Source organism: Ruditapes philippinarum, unplaced genomic scaffold, assembly GCF_026571515.1.
Source record: "Ruditapes philippinarum isolate M1 unplaced genomic scaffold, ASM2657151v2 ctg638_1_1_1_1, whole genome shotgun sequence".
Taxonomy (NCBI): domain Eukaryota; kingdom Metazoa; phylum Mollusca; class Bivalvia; order Venerida; family Veneridae; genus Ruditapes; species Ruditapes philippinarum.
In genome coordinates, this window is record NW_026861796.1 from 34,156 (window position 1) to 52,777 (window position 18,622).

General features: G+C 35.2%; 1 protein-coding gene across 2 annotated transcripts in view; it reads left to right on the forward strand.

The window, feature by feature from the left end:
- Positions 1-18,348, forward strand: part of LOC132716818 (ubiquitin carboxyl-terminal hydrolase 37-like) — a 37,317-nt gene extending 18,969 nt beyond the window's left edge. Inside the window, exons 13-22 of one of the 2 annotated variants that reach the window (XM_060700153.1) lie at positions 766-930; positions 1,582-1,659; positions 4,108-4,195; positions 8,632-8,733; positions 12,222-12,300; positions 12,987-13,988; positions 15,041-15,207; positions 15,583-15,652; positions 17,142-17,280; positions 18,168-18,348. In XM_060700153.1, the coding sequence (XP_060556136.1) occupies positions 766-930; positions 1,582-1,659; positions 4,108-4,195; positions 8,632-8,733; positions 12,222-12,300; positions 12,987-13,988; positions 15,041-15,207; positions 15,583-15,652; positions 17,142-17,280; positions 18,168-18,231 (1,954 nt within the window). In that variant the 3' untranslated portion in view covers positions 18,232-18,348. The remainder of the gene's footprint in view (positions 1-765; positions 931-1,581; positions 1,660-4,107; positions 4,196-8,631; positions 8,734-12,221; positions 12,301-12,986; positions 13,989-15,040; positions 15,208-15,582; positions 15,653-17,141; positions 17,281-18,167) is intronic. The other variant, XM_060700154.1, reaches the window with a different exon arrangement.
- Positions 18,349-18,622: the final 274 nt, after the last annotated feature.

Here is an 18,622-nt window from a genome sequence, read left to right on the forward strand (position 1 = left end):
TTCAAGATTTCTGATTTAAATTTTTCAGCTTTTTCACTATATGTTCTTTATTTCTTAAGGTGTTTACTTCAAACTTTAAATATAAGTTTCTGGTCATCAACCACATCATATGTGACAAGGTTTATAACTCTAGCACAAAAAAATATCAGTATTACCTCCCTTGAACTTAGATTTTTTAGGGGAAAAAATGTTGTCTTTTTTAAATAACTTCTTTATTTCCTAATGTATCTACTTCAAACTTCATATATATGTTTCTTATTATCACTCGACATTTTTGAGAAGGTTAAATACTCTAGCAAGACTATTTCCAGGATTATGTCCCCCTTTAACTTAGATTTTTTTCGAGAAACTGGTATTTTCACTCCAACTTCTTCATTCCTTATAGGATTTACTTTAAAATCCCACATCGTAATAATATGACAAGGTTGTATAAACATAATTTCCTTACTAAGCATGGAAACTTAACACATTACTGTGATATAGACAAACTTATTTTATTATGTTTTGTGGTTGATATTTTCAAATACAGACTTCATCCTCAAATTCATTATAAATGGCAATACACAGGAGTGTATGACAATTAAAGAACTTTTTGAGGGACCGGTAGGGGACTACTGTATTGCCCGCAATACTATCAAATGCTTGTTAATTTTGGTGGTGTGTTACCAAATAGATTCTTTTTAACCATAAATAGCTTCTTTTGCATATTGGCAATCAGTACAGTTATGATGATCCATGCAACACTTGTGTTTATTATAATTTCAGGGTGTTTATTCTACATCTAAAGCGCTACAGTTATAATCAGGTGTTTTCAAAACATACCAAGATGGGACAGAATGTGTCTGTTCCTATGTTCCTTACCATGCAGAATCACTGTACAGAGGAAACACAACCTGCCTTCCCTCACACATTGATGGACATCTCTCAAAGGTTAGTTTTTAGCTCAACTGTCACAAAGAAACAGGGTGAGCTTTTGTGATTGCTTTTCGTACGGCATCCGTCCGTAAACTTTTACTTTAATTGACATCTCCTCATAAACCACTAAGCCAATTTCATCTAATCTTCACAGGAATGTTCCTTTGGTGGTCACCTTTGAAAATTGTTCAAAGAATTTAATTTCATGCAGAACTCTGGTTGCCATGACAACCAACAGAGAAAAGCTTAAAATATCTTCTTTTAAAAAAACCCAAAGAGTTAGACTTTAGCTATTTGGCATGAAACTGTCAAAACATCTATTGTAAGTTGAATATAAGATGAAATAGATCTTTGTTATTATGTCTGAGCTGTAATTTAACCCTTATTTGAGCCGCGCCATGACAAAACCAACATAATGGGTTTGCGACCAGCATGGATCCAGACCAGCCTGCGCATCCCCTCCATCTGATCATGATCCAAGCTGTTTGCTTACAAACCCTATTACAAGTAGTGAAACTGATAGCGAACAGCATGATACCTGATCAGACTACGCTGGTCTGGATCCATGCTGGTCGCAAACCCATTATGTTGGTTTTGTCGTGACACAGCTCATTTGTATAGCAGTATCCTTGGTGATGAAGAAGTAATGATATACTTATATTGCAGTAATAACAAGATAAATGGAAGTGTGTTGGACGATTCAAAGGAAGAACTTCCCAGTAGAAGAAAATTGGAGTATTCAGGGTAAGCTTTGTACATAGTTTTTTAAATTGACATTTTTTTATGTGATGAAAATTGCGCAATCCTGTGTCTACATGTCTATGATTCATAACAGGTACAGTTGGTACTTTCTAAGATTAGCCACATTGAGGGATACCTACCAATTGTGCTTAGCAAGTACCATTTTCTTTCCTTTTTTATGACCAATTTATGTAGAGGAGTGGTGGGGGGACATATAGATTTGCTCTTCCTTGTTTGTCATGCTATATCACTTTGTCCTTTAATAGACTGACAAACCAGTGGAATGTTTGGGCATCTATGTCCTATGGCCACAATTCTAGTTGATGGCTGAAATGCTTGGGGAAAAAAAACAAGTAATGTCTTAAACTGAAACACACACAAAAAAGAAGGTGGTTATAGTAAAAAATTTTATGAGAAAAAAGACAGCACATAAAAAAGCAGATATTGTAGTAGTACTAATGACCTTTTTTCATATCCTGGAGCGTTTGCTTGTTTTGTTTATGTTCTTTTTCACAACGGTAGGATTCCAGAACTTTTGCAGTCTTAAGAAATGCTTAAATTTTTGTCCCTTTCTTAAAAAGTGCTTTTTAAAAAAATGGACCCTTAAGCGAAAATATCTTTGAATTTGGTTACTCATAAAAAGTACTTGAATAATGCTTGAATTTGTCTGAAATCATGCTTGAAAATAAAAGGTGCTTAATAAAGAGTTAATAGTTCTTAACAAACGTGCCCATTTAGTATCAAAATTAAATGAAAAAATATTTTACTCTAGGTAACACTTCTAGCCATAATTATTGTAAAAAATGATGTATTATTTGTTATTAAAAGGAAAAACAGGATTCAAATACTTAAATGCAGAGATCTGCCGAGGACGCGATTTTGCGCCATTGGCGCTAAAAAAATGAGAATGGCGCAGGAAAATCGGCAGCAAAGGGCCATGGGCGCATCTAAAATCGGTGCCAGACTTATAAGAAAACAAAACTGTCTGCTGGGTTATTTAGTCATCCAGTCAAAACTGGTACCAACAGCAACATGTTACCCATGCTCCTGTAATTACGCATATTCTTGAGTTTATCCATTCCCCTATAGCTTTTGTCCATGTTATCTACTTACCGCATTTCTTCTTATAATCCCTTTCCCACACAGATACTCATTTCTACTACCGTAAATTTAATCCAATAAAACAAACAAACAAATTAAACAACTACTTAATATTTAAAATGATTATCGGTAACTGAAAAAAGTGTTGCTATTTTAAGAAATGCTGTAAGTTACAGTATAATCTGACAGGTGTTCAACTTGATCAACCCTAAGGTCACTCAAGTTCACGCAAGTTTTGGCTGATGAAGTGTAATAAAAAGATGTCTATTTCGTCGTCAGAATGTTTGACAGGGTGATTAACCAATCAGAGAAACATTGTGCATGACTTTTTTCATCATCAAAAGGTCTGTCGGCAAATGTCTTTGATGTATGCTGTCTACACAGAGGCATACAAGGGGCAATAAAATTCGTCAATATACAGTGGTTAGGGATATTTGGTGCAAAGTAGGAACAATTAAATGGATAATGCACAATATAAGACATTACAAGTAAGAACCAGCAATTATGTGAATAAATTTGCATATCAAATTTTTGAGCAGCCATTTAAAAAATATTTTCATTTTTGCCTGCAATTAATATTAGTTAGAAAGTTACCATGTAGGCATAATTTTTTATTATTGGTAAAGTACTGAATTATAAGTGAACCACTTGTCATAAAATATGATTTAAGTTTTATTACGGGGGCAATTCAATTATCTACAAACTTTTTAACAGTTATTTTGGTAAATGTTTACTTATTTTCCCAAGGCCCATACTTGGGTAAAAATGGCCCATCATTTTCAGACCAAGTGGGCCCAGGGCCCAGTACTTTCAAATTCTTGGCAGATCTCTGTAAATGTTTTAACTTTCATCATTTAAACTGATCATTGGTAACAAGTGATAAAAGTGCTATAAAAATTGAAAAATGCAGCTAAAAAGTGCTATAATTTTTTAATCGAATGTCTGTTTGAAACCAGCATTTGAACCAACTACATTGAAAGGCAAGTGATGAAAACATAGCAACCACTTAGCAACAAAGGCTCTCTGATAACTGGGTGGTATCATGATTGGTGGAGGGCAAAAAAAGGGATATATTCAAGTGTAACCTGTTGTAAATGTTAAACTAGCCACGTCACGACAAAACCAACATAATGGGTTTACGACCAGCATGGATCCAGACCGGCCTGCACATCCGCACAGCTGATCAAGATCCATGCTGTTTGCTTACAAACCATATAACAAGTAGAGAAACTGATAGCGAACAGCATGGATCCTGATCAGACTGCGCGGATGTTCTGGATCCATGCTATTTGCAAACCCATTAAGTTTTGTTATGTCATTGCACAGCTCAAATGTTTTGTTTTTTTCCAGATATCAGTTTAAGAGCAAATCTACCTCAACTGATTTATTTAACAAATCAAAAGAGAATGGGTCCCAGTTTACAGAAACTAAAGAAAAGGTGAGAATTTATTTTTCCAGTCTAAACTTGTGTAAGTTACGGATAGTAACATATTGCTGCATTTTTATCTGGTGCAAATGACAATAATAACAATTATGAAAATAGGGGTATCTGTGATTGAATGGTTAAAGTCATTTAACTTCAAACCACTTGCCTGTCACTGATGTAGGCTTAAGCTGTGCAAGCGTCGCCAGATTCAACATATGAGAAAACCATCCAGCTAGCTTACAGAACGTCAGTGGTTCTACTCAGATGCCCATTTGTTGTGCCCGAAATAATGTACTTAGAGCCACCCCAAGGTGTTCCTCCACCAGCAAGGCTGAATTGTCACTATATGACCTACTGGTTGGGGACCACCAAAACCGGCCAACCACTAAACCCGGACGGCCCCGAAAATGCTTAATTTAGTATTTTCTTTGTTCAGTGGTTGTCAGTCACTTTTTTATCAACAATAAGTGCATGTTTCTTTTAAAATTAAGTAAATGAATTTGTTTCAACCTATTCGTAAATGGTAATATTTTAATGTCTATTTCAAGAATGTTAACGTTGAAATTAGGGGGTCAAGAAAGCAATGCCTGACCTCATATACCAGCTATAATCATTTGCAGAGTGAATAATAGAATATCCAAAACCTCAGCATTTGTTGCTGACATATTGTATATCATGTTACAAATCAAAAATCAAAACACCCAGTCTTTTATCTGAATTGAATCACATCATGTACATATCTGTCCGGACACATGGTACTGTAGTGTAGATAATTATGCCCCCATTTCGAAGAAAAGGGGGTATATTGCTTTGCACTTGTCGGTCCGTCGGTCCGTAGACCAAATGGTTTCCGAGTGATAACTAAAGAACCCTTAGGCCTAGGAACTTCAAACTTGGTATGGTGATTGGTCATGACCAGTAGATGACCCCTATTGATTTTGGGGTCAAGGGGTCAAAGGTCAAGGTCACAATGACCTTGTAAGCAAAAACCGTTTCCGATCAATAACTAAAGAACCTTAAGGCCTAGGAACTTCAAACTTGATATGGTAATTGGTCATGATCAGTAGATGATCCCTATTGATTTTGGGTTCAAGGGGTCAAAGGTCAAGGTCACATTGACCTTGTAAGCAAAAACGGTTTCCGATCAATAACTAAAGAACCTTAAGGCCTAGGAACTTCAAACTTGATATGGTGATTGGTCATGATCAGTAGATGATCCCTATTGATTTTGGGGTCAAGGGGTCAAAGGTCAAGGTCACATTGACCTCTTAGGTAAAAACGGTTTCCGATCAATAACTAAAGAACCTTAAGGCCTAGGAACTTCAAACTTGATATGGTGATTGGTCATGATCAGTAGATGATCCATATTGATTTTGGGGTCAAGGGGTCAAAGGTCAAGGTCACATTGACCTTGTAAGCAAAAACGGTTTCCGATCAATAACTAAAGAACTTTAAGGCCTAGGAACTTCAAACTTGGTATGGTGATTGGTCATGATCAGTAGATGACCCCTATTGATTTTGGGGTCAAGGGGTCAAAGGTCAAGGTCACATTGACCTTGTAAGCAATAACGGTTTCCGATCAATAACTAAAGAACTTTAAGGCCTAGGAACTTCAAACTTGGTATGGTGATTGGTCATGATCAGTAGATGACCCCTATTGATTTTAGGGTCAAGGGGTCAAAGGTCAAGGTCACATTGACCTCTTGGGTAAAAACGGTTTCTGATCAATAACAAAAGAACCCTTAGGCCTAGGAACTTCAAACTTGGTATGGTGATTGGTCATGACCAGCAGATGACCCCTATTGATTTTGGGGTTAAGGGGTCAAAGGTCAAGGTCACATTGACCTTGTAGGTAAAAACCATTTCCGATCAATAACGAAAGAACCCTTAGGCCTAGGAACTTCAAACTTGGTATGGTGATTGGTCATGACCAGCAGATGACCCCTATTGATTTTGGGGTTAAGGGGTCAAAGGTCCAGGTCAAATTGACTTTGTAGGTAAAAACCGTTTCCGATCAATAACGAAAGAACCCTTAGGCCTAGGGACTTCAAACTTGATATGGTGATTGGTCATGATCAGTAGATGACCCCTATTGATTTTGGGGTCAAGGGGTCAAAGGTCAAGGTCACATTGACCTCTTAGGTAAAAACGGTTTCCGATCAATAACTAAAGAACCCTTAGGCCTAGGAACTTCAAACTTGGTATCATTATTGGTCATGACCAGTAGATGACCCCTATTGATATTGGGGTTAAGGATCAAAGGGCAAGGTCACTTTGACCTTGTAGGTAAAAATGCTTTCAAATCAATAACTTAAGAACCCTTTGGCCTAGGAACTTCAAACATGGTATGGTGATTGGTCATGACCAGCAGATGACCTATTGATTTAGGGGTCAAGGGGTCAAAGGTCAAGGTCACATTGACCTTGTATGTTAAAACGGTTTCCGATCAATTAACTAAAAACGCTGAGGCCTAGGAACTTCAAACTTTGTATGATGATTGGTCGTGACCAGCAGATGACCCCTATTGAGTTTTGGGTCAAGGGGTCAAAGGTTAAGGTCATGACCAGTAGATACTTGATAACCCTTATTAATTGTTTGATCACTGGGTCAGAAGTCATAATAACCTTATCACATGACTAATTGGCTGCTGATAGGGGGCATACATGTTTTACAAACATATCTTGTTTAGGTAATTTTGATACCCTCCTTGTCAAGCCTCAGATATAAGTGTCAATACAATCAGAAATAAACAAACTAGTTTATTAGTTAGGAGAAGAACCTAGCTGAACTGTGTCAAATATTTTGGTCTCTAGGTTAAAAATTATGAAATCTGTACGGAAAAATGTTCCAAAAGTGTCCGGTTGATGGTCTCCGACCAGTATACACTGGAGCCACGATATAGCGCTGTTCGGTATAGCGCTAATCTCAGTAGAACGCTCATATGCCTTGGCTCCCAAAAAAAAATCGTATTTTTCGCCAATTATATTTTTTTTTCATGTATATCAATACCGCACCTTATCCACTATAACGCTTGTTCAATGTGTCAGTCGAGTGCAATAAACAGTCATAATTACGTCACTCATGATAAAAAGGTGTGAAGTCATACACAGGTAAGCGTTAATCCGCTCTTTTGTTCATTTTGAACTGTTGATCAGTCAGGTATCAAACTGTTAGCTAAGACATGCAAACACCGACGAGTTAAGTAAATCACCCAAGCGTACAATTAATTTTAAAACGCATGCACTTTTGATCTATCTGCAAAAAAAGTTGTTGTGGATGACTGATTTTTTCACAAGAGACAGCAGGAAAGACGATTAATTTAGTCCCATCCACTAGGTATCAATTTTCATGACCACACATAACTCATGCTAACACCGCTGTTTTACTGGAAATTTACAAACATTCATTCATGGTTTATATTTTTAATTCATAAATTTCATGTTTATATTGAAGATATTCAGTAATGCTTTACAAAATAATAAATAATAATATATAAAAAAGCTTGGACTGATATCCATTGGAAGGTAAGTAAACAATCATTTCCACTAACAAGCGTTATATGTTTCGGCGGTGGGTGGGGTAATACGATATTTTTGCTATAATTACAAAATGAGCGTTATAAAAAGTTAGTTGTTACAACGCTGTCTTGAGATCATGGACCCCAACATGAGCGCTATATCGCGGCTCCAGTGTACTTTGTTGGTGTGATGTAAAACCCAACCATATTAAATAATGAGAATCTCTGTATAGAACAGTTTGCCAATTAAAAGTCTAACCAGCTAGCCAATGTTTTAAGTGTTCAAGTGTTAGAAGAAATTCAAATCTTATGTTTTTAGGCTTTTGGACCTCAGTAGAGGGGCGTCCGTGACAGAGTGGTTAAGGTCGTTGACTTTAAACCACTTGCCCCTCACCGCTGTGGGTTTGAATCCCGACAGGGGTCTTTGGAATCTTTCATGCGACCAAGCTATCCAGCTAGGTTACAGAGCGTTGGTGGTTCTAGTCAGGTGCCTGTTCAAGCCTGTAATAATGCACAGAAGGGCACCTGAGGTGTTCCTCCACCAGTAAAGCTGGAACATCGCAATATGACCTATACTGTGTCGGTGTGACGTAAAACCTAATAAAACTAACAAAATTACCTCAGTGGAGTTACTTTAATTCTTTTGTTATTGTGGCCCAATTTAAACAGCCTGAGATCAAGACTAATAATAAGACTGTTATTACCGCCTCCGTGGTCGAGCGGTTAAGAGTCGATGACTTTTAATCCAGTTACCTCTCTGGCGTGGGTTCGATCCTCGGGAGATGCTTTGGTAGTTTAGCACGGAGGAAGGTACTCTAGTAACTCTCCAGGAACGATGGTTAGGAAACTACCCGCCTATATGACTGAAATACTGTTGGGAAAAGGTGTTAAATGAAACAAACAAACAAAGACTGTTATTTATTATAATCAGAAAGAAGAAGGAGACCATGTTCTAACATTAGAGGACGAGGAGGATCAGGAACTTAGTCGAGCCATTGAAATGAGTCTAAAAGAACAAGAGGAAAAAGATCAGGTTAGAATAATAATGTTCACAAAAGTTACACACATCTTCTACTGCCATATAAGGATTTTCATTTTAATCTGAGGCAACAGATGTGCCAGTGAAAACAATTTATAGACTAACCTTCAGAACTAAGAATATTTTGGCTTTTCCTAGCTAATTCGTAGGTACAAACAAATTAAACAGGGTTCGCACAGGCCATGAAAAGTCCTTGAATTTGGTGGTTAGTCCTTGAAAACTTCTTGAATTTTGTCCAGGGAAAAAGTCCTTGAAAACTCCTTGAATTTTACAGGAAACTTGAGAATTTTGTTCAATAATCCACGAATTCTTCATTAACCCTTTCACTGCCATAGGGACAGCTTAAGCCGTCCCTGTTGTTTTCGGCGTATTTGCCATATGGACGGCTTTAGCCGTTTCTTTAAAAATTATAGTAATAATAATAAATTAATAATAATAATAATAAAAATGATAATAAATATAAAGAAAATTATACCATCGACAATAATTATTATTATACTAACAGATTTGGAAACATATATAATTATTATAATACTAATAACAAATAATAATAATTATATTAATTAATAATATAGTAATTTCTTAGAAAACCCACTGGCAAATAGGTGAACAATAAAACAATAACCCTCTGGCAGCGAAAGGGTTAAGTACCACAAAACGACTAAAATGAGTAAAACAGCAGCCAAAAAACAAAACTCAAATATACATCAATTTTAAAAAAAACGACTTCGTAACGAGATAGTGAAACGGTACAGAATGGGTATCGGCTTTTATACATGATTGAAATATTCATGACGTGTAAATTTCACGGACCGGTTTGGGTTATTCATCAAAAAAATGAAGAAGTGTAATTTCTCGCCAAAGTAAGTAGAAAAATACCCTTTCATTAAAGAATTCAAGAGTGATTAAAGAAAGGCGATGTGTAGCGCTTGTGATAAGATTATAGACATTTTAGGAATGGGTGAAAGTGCTATAAAATCGCACATTAAAGTGAGAAACACAAACAATTCACAACAGTGAGAGAATGTAATCAGGATATAACTAGCTTCTTCAGTTTAGGTGCAAGTACTATCTTGAATAAAGATGACAATAACAATAATCTGACAATACCACTCCCACCCTCTGAAGCAACTACTGCAAAATCTTGCACTCTTAGAAAAAACTTCATAAATTTGATAGTACTTCAACAGGTATTTGCATGTAAAACACTAATTTCATACATTGTCGCCCTTTTACACATATTTGTCTTTTAGTGTGTCACATATTTTAGTCCTTGGAATACTTGAAAAAGTCCTTGAAAAGTCCTTGAATTTTGTCCTGGATGGTCTGTATGAACCCTGTTAAAACAGTTATAGCTTCGTAAAAAAAAAGTGCTACAGGTTGACTTATCTATTGTGATGGGTACTGCCTCTCGAAGCTATAAGGGTAAAAGTTTGTTTTTATTATGCCCCCGCCATGTAATGGCCGGGGCATATAGTGTTACCCTGTTCCGTCATTCCGTCCTTCCGTCCTTCCGTCATTCTGTCATTCCGTCATCATCAGTTTCCGTTCATTATCTTAAGAACGGTTGCACACATTCAACTCAAATTTGACATATGGATATGTCATGAGAAAATACAGGTCAAGTTCGAATTTGGTCATGGTTCGATGATTTTTGGCAGAGTTATGCCCCTTTTACTTTGAAAATAATATAAAATTTTCAGTTTCCGTTCATTATCTCCCAAAACGTACAACACATTCAACTCAAACTTGACATATGGATGCGTCAAAGGAATGCGAAGGTTAAGTTCGAAGTTAGTCATGGTTCAATGATTTTTGGCAGAGTTATGCCCCTTTCACTTTGAAAATAATATGAAATTTTCAGTTTCCGTTCATTATCTCCCCAATGGTACAACACATTCAACTCAAATTTGACATATGGATATGTTTTTGGAATGCCCGGGCCAAGTTCGAATTTGGTCATGGTTCAATGATTTTTGGCAGAGTTATGCCCCTTTCACTTTGAAAATAATATGAAATTTTCAGTTTCTGTTTATTATCTCCCCAACAGTACAACACATTCAACTCAAATTTGACATATGGATATATTTTTGGAATGCCCGGGCCAAGTTTGAGTTTGGTCATGGTTCAATGATTTTTGGCAGAGTAATGCCCCTTTTACTTTGAAAATAATATGAAATTTACAGTTTCTTTTCATTATCTACCCAACAGTGTTACATATTCAACTTAAATTTGACATATGGATATGTCAAAGGAATGGGCAGGTCAAGTTGGAAGTTGATCATGGTTTGATGATTTTTTGGCAGAGTTATGTCCCTTTCACTTTGAAAATAATATAGATACATCTTAGGAATAAGCAGTTTAAGTTTGAATTTGGTTGTAGTTCAATGATTTAAGACAAACTTATCTTTCCTGAATGTTGGAAAAATTTTGAACTTTCAGTTTCAGCACTCTTACTTTTAGCCATTATTTTGGCTACAAATATGCAATATGCTATTTTTAAAAGGTTTAGACTGAATAGTTTCAATGCCTTGAACATTTTATGAAAATGGTTTGTGTTAACATTGAAAAGTTTTAAGGGCTTTAAACTTAAAATGAAAAAAATAATTAATGCACCATCTGAAATTTTGGCTGCATGCGGGGGCATCCGTGGCATGATGACACATTTCTAGTTTACTGATTAGCTGGGGAAAAACCAACATTTGCCGAGTTCTGGATAACATCTATTTAGCTAAGGGTCAAGGGGAATATTTTTATCTACAGACTGAAAATACAAAGCATTTTAACAGGTGATATGGCTAGCAAATCTGTTGATAATGAAAACCCTGTCAAACCTGAGAAAAAACAGCATGAGATAGAGCTGATATATAACAGTCTGTTTTCTTTTAGAGAGAAAAATGAGCTACTATATCTTGTTACCAATTTAAGGGTTGAGTGGTTAAGGGTGTTTACTTAAATCCACTTGCTCCTGACCACTGTACGTTTGAATCTAGACAGTGACTTTGGCTTATTTCATGTGAAGAAGCTATCCAGCTAGTTTTAGTTTTGTGATCTTGAAAAATTCCTGTACTGTTCTTGTTTTAATTCCAACGTTAAAAAGAACACCAACAGTTCTGCTGTTGGTGTACAGCAAAATCGTATGCAATTTTGTTTTGATGATGACATCAAAGCTACACATTAACGGTATATATATATATATATAATATTGTAGTTATGAGCCGCGTCATGACAAAACCAACTTAATGGGTTTGCGACCAGCATGGATCCAGACCAGCCTGCGCATCCACGCAGTCTGATCAGGATCCATGCTGTTTGCTGTCAGTTTCTCTACTCGTTATAGACTTTGTAAGCGAACAGCATGGATCCTGATCAGACTGCGTGGATACGCAGGCTGGTCTGGATCCATACTGGTCGCAAACGCACTATGTTGGTTTTGTCATATAATATTGTAGTTATATACTGACAATATTTTTATCAAACAGATGTGTCGAGACTACGGGGAAGACTCTACGACCAATTTTGAGAGAGTTTTAGAACTTAGTCGTCAGGAACGTAAATCAGGTAACAAAAAGAAAAAAACAATCAGTATTAATTGACCGTTCTTTTTTTAAATCTCTAAAAAAAAAATCACAAATTTTTAAATATTTCTTAATTTTGTATTGTAAAATAAATTTCTCAAAATCTGCAGTTTTGGGCAATTTTTAATTTGAATGGAATTCAGCTTGTTTTTCACATAATTTGAGAATAATGTATCAGTCTAAGAAAACTAAACTAAGACTACCTCAAGTTTTCCGTACTAGATAATTTAAATTTTGTGCTGCATTAATTCAGTAGCCTTTGCCAATTTCACATTAAAAAATAGTTTATTGATACGGAAATGTACTCGTAAATTATTTTATGATGTATTTGTTGATTACTCGTAGAAAATTTGCATTCTTTGATGTGAGAAAGCTATCCGGCTAGCTTATGGAATGTCGGTGGATCTACTCCGGTGCTCAAGAAAGACAATAGTGGCTTGCGTGTTTCTTGCTAATCTAACTAAGATGCTTTCATATGGCTGAAATTATACTTAGATAAAGATTTTTATTGGGTCACTTTCATATTAATTCTGCTATTTATGCAGATTTTATATCTTTACTGTTAATTTGTTTTTTGTTTTGCAAAGATCATAAAGTTCAGAGATCTGTTAGTTGCACAAGCATTTACGACTTGAACATTGTAAAATAATATATTTATTTTACTTACAGATGTCTCAAAAGTTAAAAATGTAAATCAAATGACAGAAGACGAGATGATACAGCTTGCAATAGAACAAAGTCTCATGGATTCTGATCCATATAGTCATGGTAACAACACACATACTGATGACATCACAGAAAACGGTGATCACATGTACACAAGAAACAAAGATGTACACAAAGATGATCATTCATACACAGAAAGTTTTGACATTGGCCCTGAAGATGATGAACAATGTAAAAGAGACCGATTGTCTGTCAAAACTCACAAAACTTACGAAAGACGCAGACACAAATCAGAAAGTGACTTTGATACAAAATGTGAATCAAAATCGAAGAAACCCTTGACAGAAAGTACCAGAAATAAAGAAAAATTGTCTAAGTCCATGTTTGAACATGATTATATTGAAATAAATTCAAGTGTAAGTGGTGATGAGGTTGAGAATGATAATAATAAGTGTGACGCTGATGATAGTGATAATAATAATGATTGTAATCAACATTGTTCGAATATCGGTAGTGAAAATAACCAAGGAAATTCGGCACAGAGGCGTGCTAGTAACTGGGGAAATAGGCTCAATAATCTGTCCCATCAGCTCAGTGACGATGAGTCAGTTAATAGTAATGACCTTTTGTGTACGGAAGAAATTCCCGATGACCTGGAGTTTGAAAGTGACAAATGCAAGGTAAAAGTGAAGTTCCCAGGTAAAGTGTATGAACTCCATGACATTGAGGCTTTAGCCGAGGACGAATGCAACAAATACATGAGATCAAATGGTGTCCATGCCGATGATGGATTAAATCGGACTATATCGGAAAAGTTTGACGACAAAAATGACATAATTGTTATTGGTGCTAATGATGATTGTAATGAGGATAGAAAAGTTGGAGAGCAGGGCTATGATTTACATAGGGACTGTCAGTTAACAAGCAAGGGAGATAATGAGCAGAAAGAGTTGCCTGCAAATGTTGATGTTGATGAATTTGTGTTTGAGGCTGAGGAGGAAGATGGTGAGTCTCTGTTATAGTTAACAATCTTTGTTGTGTTAAAGTTTTAAGTAGGCTCCAGGCTTTAATATATCCACTGGCCTGCTCAGATAAATTTGCGAGTGAAAGTTTGGGTTGGACAAGTAAAATGGTGATTAAACTTGCCCGGCCAGGGGAGCAAGATTCTTTTAATCCAAATGTTTCTCTAAACATAATAAATGAAGTTATTCAGTACACAATCAGACTGCAGATGCCTTTTATCCTGGAATCGACGTCATGGCCAAGCATAAAACTTTACCTAATGTGAGTGATATGGCAATTACAGCAGCATTTTATGTTTTATACATATGTGTTTGGCAAAGTTTTATACTTAAGCATAAGACTGATTCTGTAGCCGAGTGCAGTAAAATAAGTACACTGTAGCCTCGATAACTTGCCTTCCATTATAACGCTAATCTCAGTATAGCGCTCAAAGACCTTGGCTCCCAAATTTTTTTAAGTAGACCTAGATTTATAGCATGCTATAACGCTTGCTCAATTTGATAGTCAAGTACAATAAACAATTGTTATTAGGACATTTATGAGCGCCAAAGATGTAAAAAAAATGCCCAGGTAAGCGTTTATCCGCTCTTTTGTTGTTTTATCTGTCTTCAAATTGTTTGCAAAATCTCAAATTCATATCATAACTGTGACATTGGCAACTGGTGATGAGTATAAATAAACTAAAATTCACACACATATCTTTGACATGTAAACCTCGCTGAATTAAATAACCCACAAGCCCAAAATCAATTTAAAATCCTGCACTGTAAATAGAGCGGCCATGACAGGAAGTAATTGGCGTTTGATTTACTAGGGGACACAATTAAAGCTGGAGTGGACTGTAAATTACAGTGTTATTTATAGTCCAGCTTTAGTTGTGTCCCCTAGTTAATCAAACAAATTTTACTAATTTTTTTTACATTAAAATATGCAAAATTTACAACTGATTATTAAAAATCCTAAGCAGTATAAAACCAGTACAAAAAGTGCAGTAGGGTCAGAAGTATATATGTGATACATTATGCTTTTCATAGATTCCTGGTTGCTGATGGCTGAAGACAAGGAAAACAAAGTGCCTTTAACAGAGAAACCCAAATTATCTGATCCTTCCGAATTTGCCATGGATGTTACAGAAAAATCTACAGACGAAGTAGACGCATACATTGAGGAAAATATAGAAATACCAGATATTGTTAATGAGGTAAGCATAATAATATGGATAGTTATGTGTATAGGTTAAAAGTCTCGATGTATTTGAAATGCTATATATGCCTGCAATGATTTACAATTTCATATGCAAAATGTATTTTGTCCTTTGTGAATCATTCCTGCATTATAACACAGGCTTTTGTGCTACTGATAAGCATTGATAAAAGTAAAATATACTGTTCTGTATTGACAGGTTTTCCAAATTTCACCGAATCACTTGCGTCAGACTGAATTAAATGCAATCTAGTTCACGCCAGTTAAATAAGATTAGATAATAAATTTGTTTACCAGAAAAGAAACTTTAAAAGGGTATTTTTTTTATTATAATTGATTCTGTTAGTAGTTGTAAATTGTTGTGTAATTCCAGAAAGGAGATTTGCCTTATTCCTACAAACTAGTCAGTATTGTCAACCACATGGGCCTGTCCTCTGCAACAGGTAAGATATATCTTGGTTTATAAAGAATTCATAATGTATATAAATGTATATAAAGCTTATTGAGACACTTTCGAATCTTTGTGGAACCAGCCAATACTGAGCAATCAATGAAAAGTTTCTTGCTCAAGGAAACAACAACTTTCCCTTGATTTGGTTTGAAGTTAAGCAGCTAGCAATCATTAGATAACTAGTCCGATGTGTTAATCACGCGGCCATGCCGCCACTCAGACTTGTATATCTTTATTATATAGTCGGGTACGTAAACATTCTTCCAGACACATACATCTAATTCATTTTAACATGTATTGAAATGTAACACTAAACAATATTGAAATAATTTTAGTCAAAAATATTTTTTTTATGAAAATAAGTTACTTTAGAAATTAAAATGTATTGTAAATTAATTTTACTTAATAAAAAAGATAACAGAATAAATTGTCAAAGTTATACTGGTGCATAATTATTTACCAGATATATGTATCATACTGAACATTTGTATATAAGAAGCAACAAAGCTATCTTTCTTTATAAACATTCTGTGGAGTTACACCTGCATAGCTGAAAACAAAGAAACGTCTTATTTGTGAAATTTTAACAACTGGGCCCAGGCGACTTTTATATGTGATAATCCATCTTAAAAATTGGGTGTAAAATGGTCGTTGGTCTCTCGCCACAGATTCAGAAATCATGTGGAATAAGAAGTTGTCACTTGAACAGAAAATTGAGCCATGTCACGACAAAACCAACATAATGGGTTTGAGACCAGCATGGATCCAGACCAGCCTGCTTATCTGCGCAGTCTGATCAGGATCCATGCTGTTCGCTTACCAACTCTATAACAATTAGAGTAACTGATAGCAAACAACATGGATCCAGATCAGACTGCGAGGATGCACAGGCTGGTCTGGATCCATGCTGGTCGCAAACCCATTATGTTGGTTTTGTCTTGATGCGGCCAAAATTTCTGGTTAGTTATCCTTGAAAGCTGGTGAGGTGGACTGGCCTCCGGTATATGACTAGTCTTAAAGGGACTCCACTGAGGTTTTTTGACATGATGGAACAGGAAATTATTTTTTACACAATTAAAGTTCTATTTGATGCAGATCTACACCAATACATTATGTGCAAAATTTCAGATCATCCATTCTCTCTGCTTTTCTAGAATAATTATTTTGATTATGAAAAATGACCTAAAGTTGAAAAACATTTCAACGCTTTAAGCTCAAATAAGACTAAGAATCAAAATAAAATTTGATTTCAGTTTATTTCTGAGTATGTTTTTAAATTATCCTTAAAATATCCTTTTTGTTTGAAACATGCCAGTTGATCTACGTAAAAAATTCAAATTTTATTATTTTAAGCTTTTGACCTCGATGAAGTTCCTTTAAAATTGGTGTAAAAACAAAGAACAAAAAATTACTCATTATTTTCTTAAGTTATCAATGATTTCCCCTGAGCTAGTAAGACTTTTCATATGTCTATCATATAGGTCATTACCTGAGTGATGTGTATGACATGAAGAAGAGATCGTGGTATAGTTTTGATGACTCTCATGTTACAAAGATCACTGAACAAGAGGTGAAAACAAAACGTGAAAGAAGTGGATACATCTTTTTCTATATGAGCAAGTAAGTACTTACTCATAATTTCAGTGAAATTTTCACCTTTATTTTACAGCCGTATAAAGACTGTTTCCCCTGGCCCAAAATAAGTATATTTTCCTGTACATAAATGTTGTTTAAACATTCTTCACCAGAGCCAGGACACAACAGCATCTGACTTATATCAGCTAGCAGACAGACAGCTGTTCATCTACAATTGCCTCTGCTATGTACCATGCATGATATATTGAATTGAAATTAAAAATTATGAAAAAAAATTGGGAAAATTCTATTCAGTTTTTAGAAATTGATTTCAGATTTTTTTTCTATATTTCTCCCTCAGTGTTTTGAAAATTGAAAAAAAAAAAAACTTTGAATTTCATTTAAGTGTTATTTATAAATGATTGGAAACAATATTCAATAGTTTTCTGATGGTCTTTATTGAAAGTTTTTAGTTCATCGGAGAAATTCATGCAAGTTGTATGTCAACTACAATGCTTAGAGCTGACATGTTCGGTATGCAGCATTAACTAGTGGTCCGCAGCAAAAGTTATTTAAATCCTGCTTTTTCTCTCCACTTTTTGTCCTTGTCGATATGTATAAAAAAAAATTATGAATCATTCTGATTAGGTCAAGAATGGCATGCCTCAATTTAACCTAAATACTTTGCATTGAAGAATTATGACCATTTCTAGCAATGAATCTTGAGTTGAAAGAATCAATTTGTGGGTGGGGGATGTAATTTGGGCAAATTTCTTATTGATAATAGTATTTTTTTATTGATTTTTTTTTCCATTAAAATATGGGTTTTGGTGCTTATTTATGTGTTTTTAAATGCCCAAGACGTTTGAGACACATTATGGTATGATGCTGTTTGATCATTAGTTTATGAACCAATATTTGACTTATTTCAGGGACATATTTGATGATTTAGCTCTACAACATGCAGTGAACTCTACAAGTAAAAAGACTGCATGACACAGATGTTAATGTATTGAAAGATAAATGAACAGACATGTAAAAAAAAGCTTGCCTTGAATGATGAATAAACAGAGATGTAAAAAAAGAATTGCCTTGAAAGATGAATAAACAGAGATGCTTGCCTTGAATGATGAATAAACAGAGATGTAAAAAAAGAATTGCCTTGAATGATGAATAAACAGAGATGTAAAACAAGAATTGCCTTGAAAGATGAATAAACAGACATGATTAAGACTTAACAAGATTCCTGTGTGAACTTTTTTAAGACTTTTTGTATTATATGCTGGTATTACATAAACCACCGAATGGAAAAATTTTAACAAGAGATCCAACCTCTGTCTCTCTCAGTTTGGAGACCATTGTATTGTGGGTCTCTCATGTTGACAGG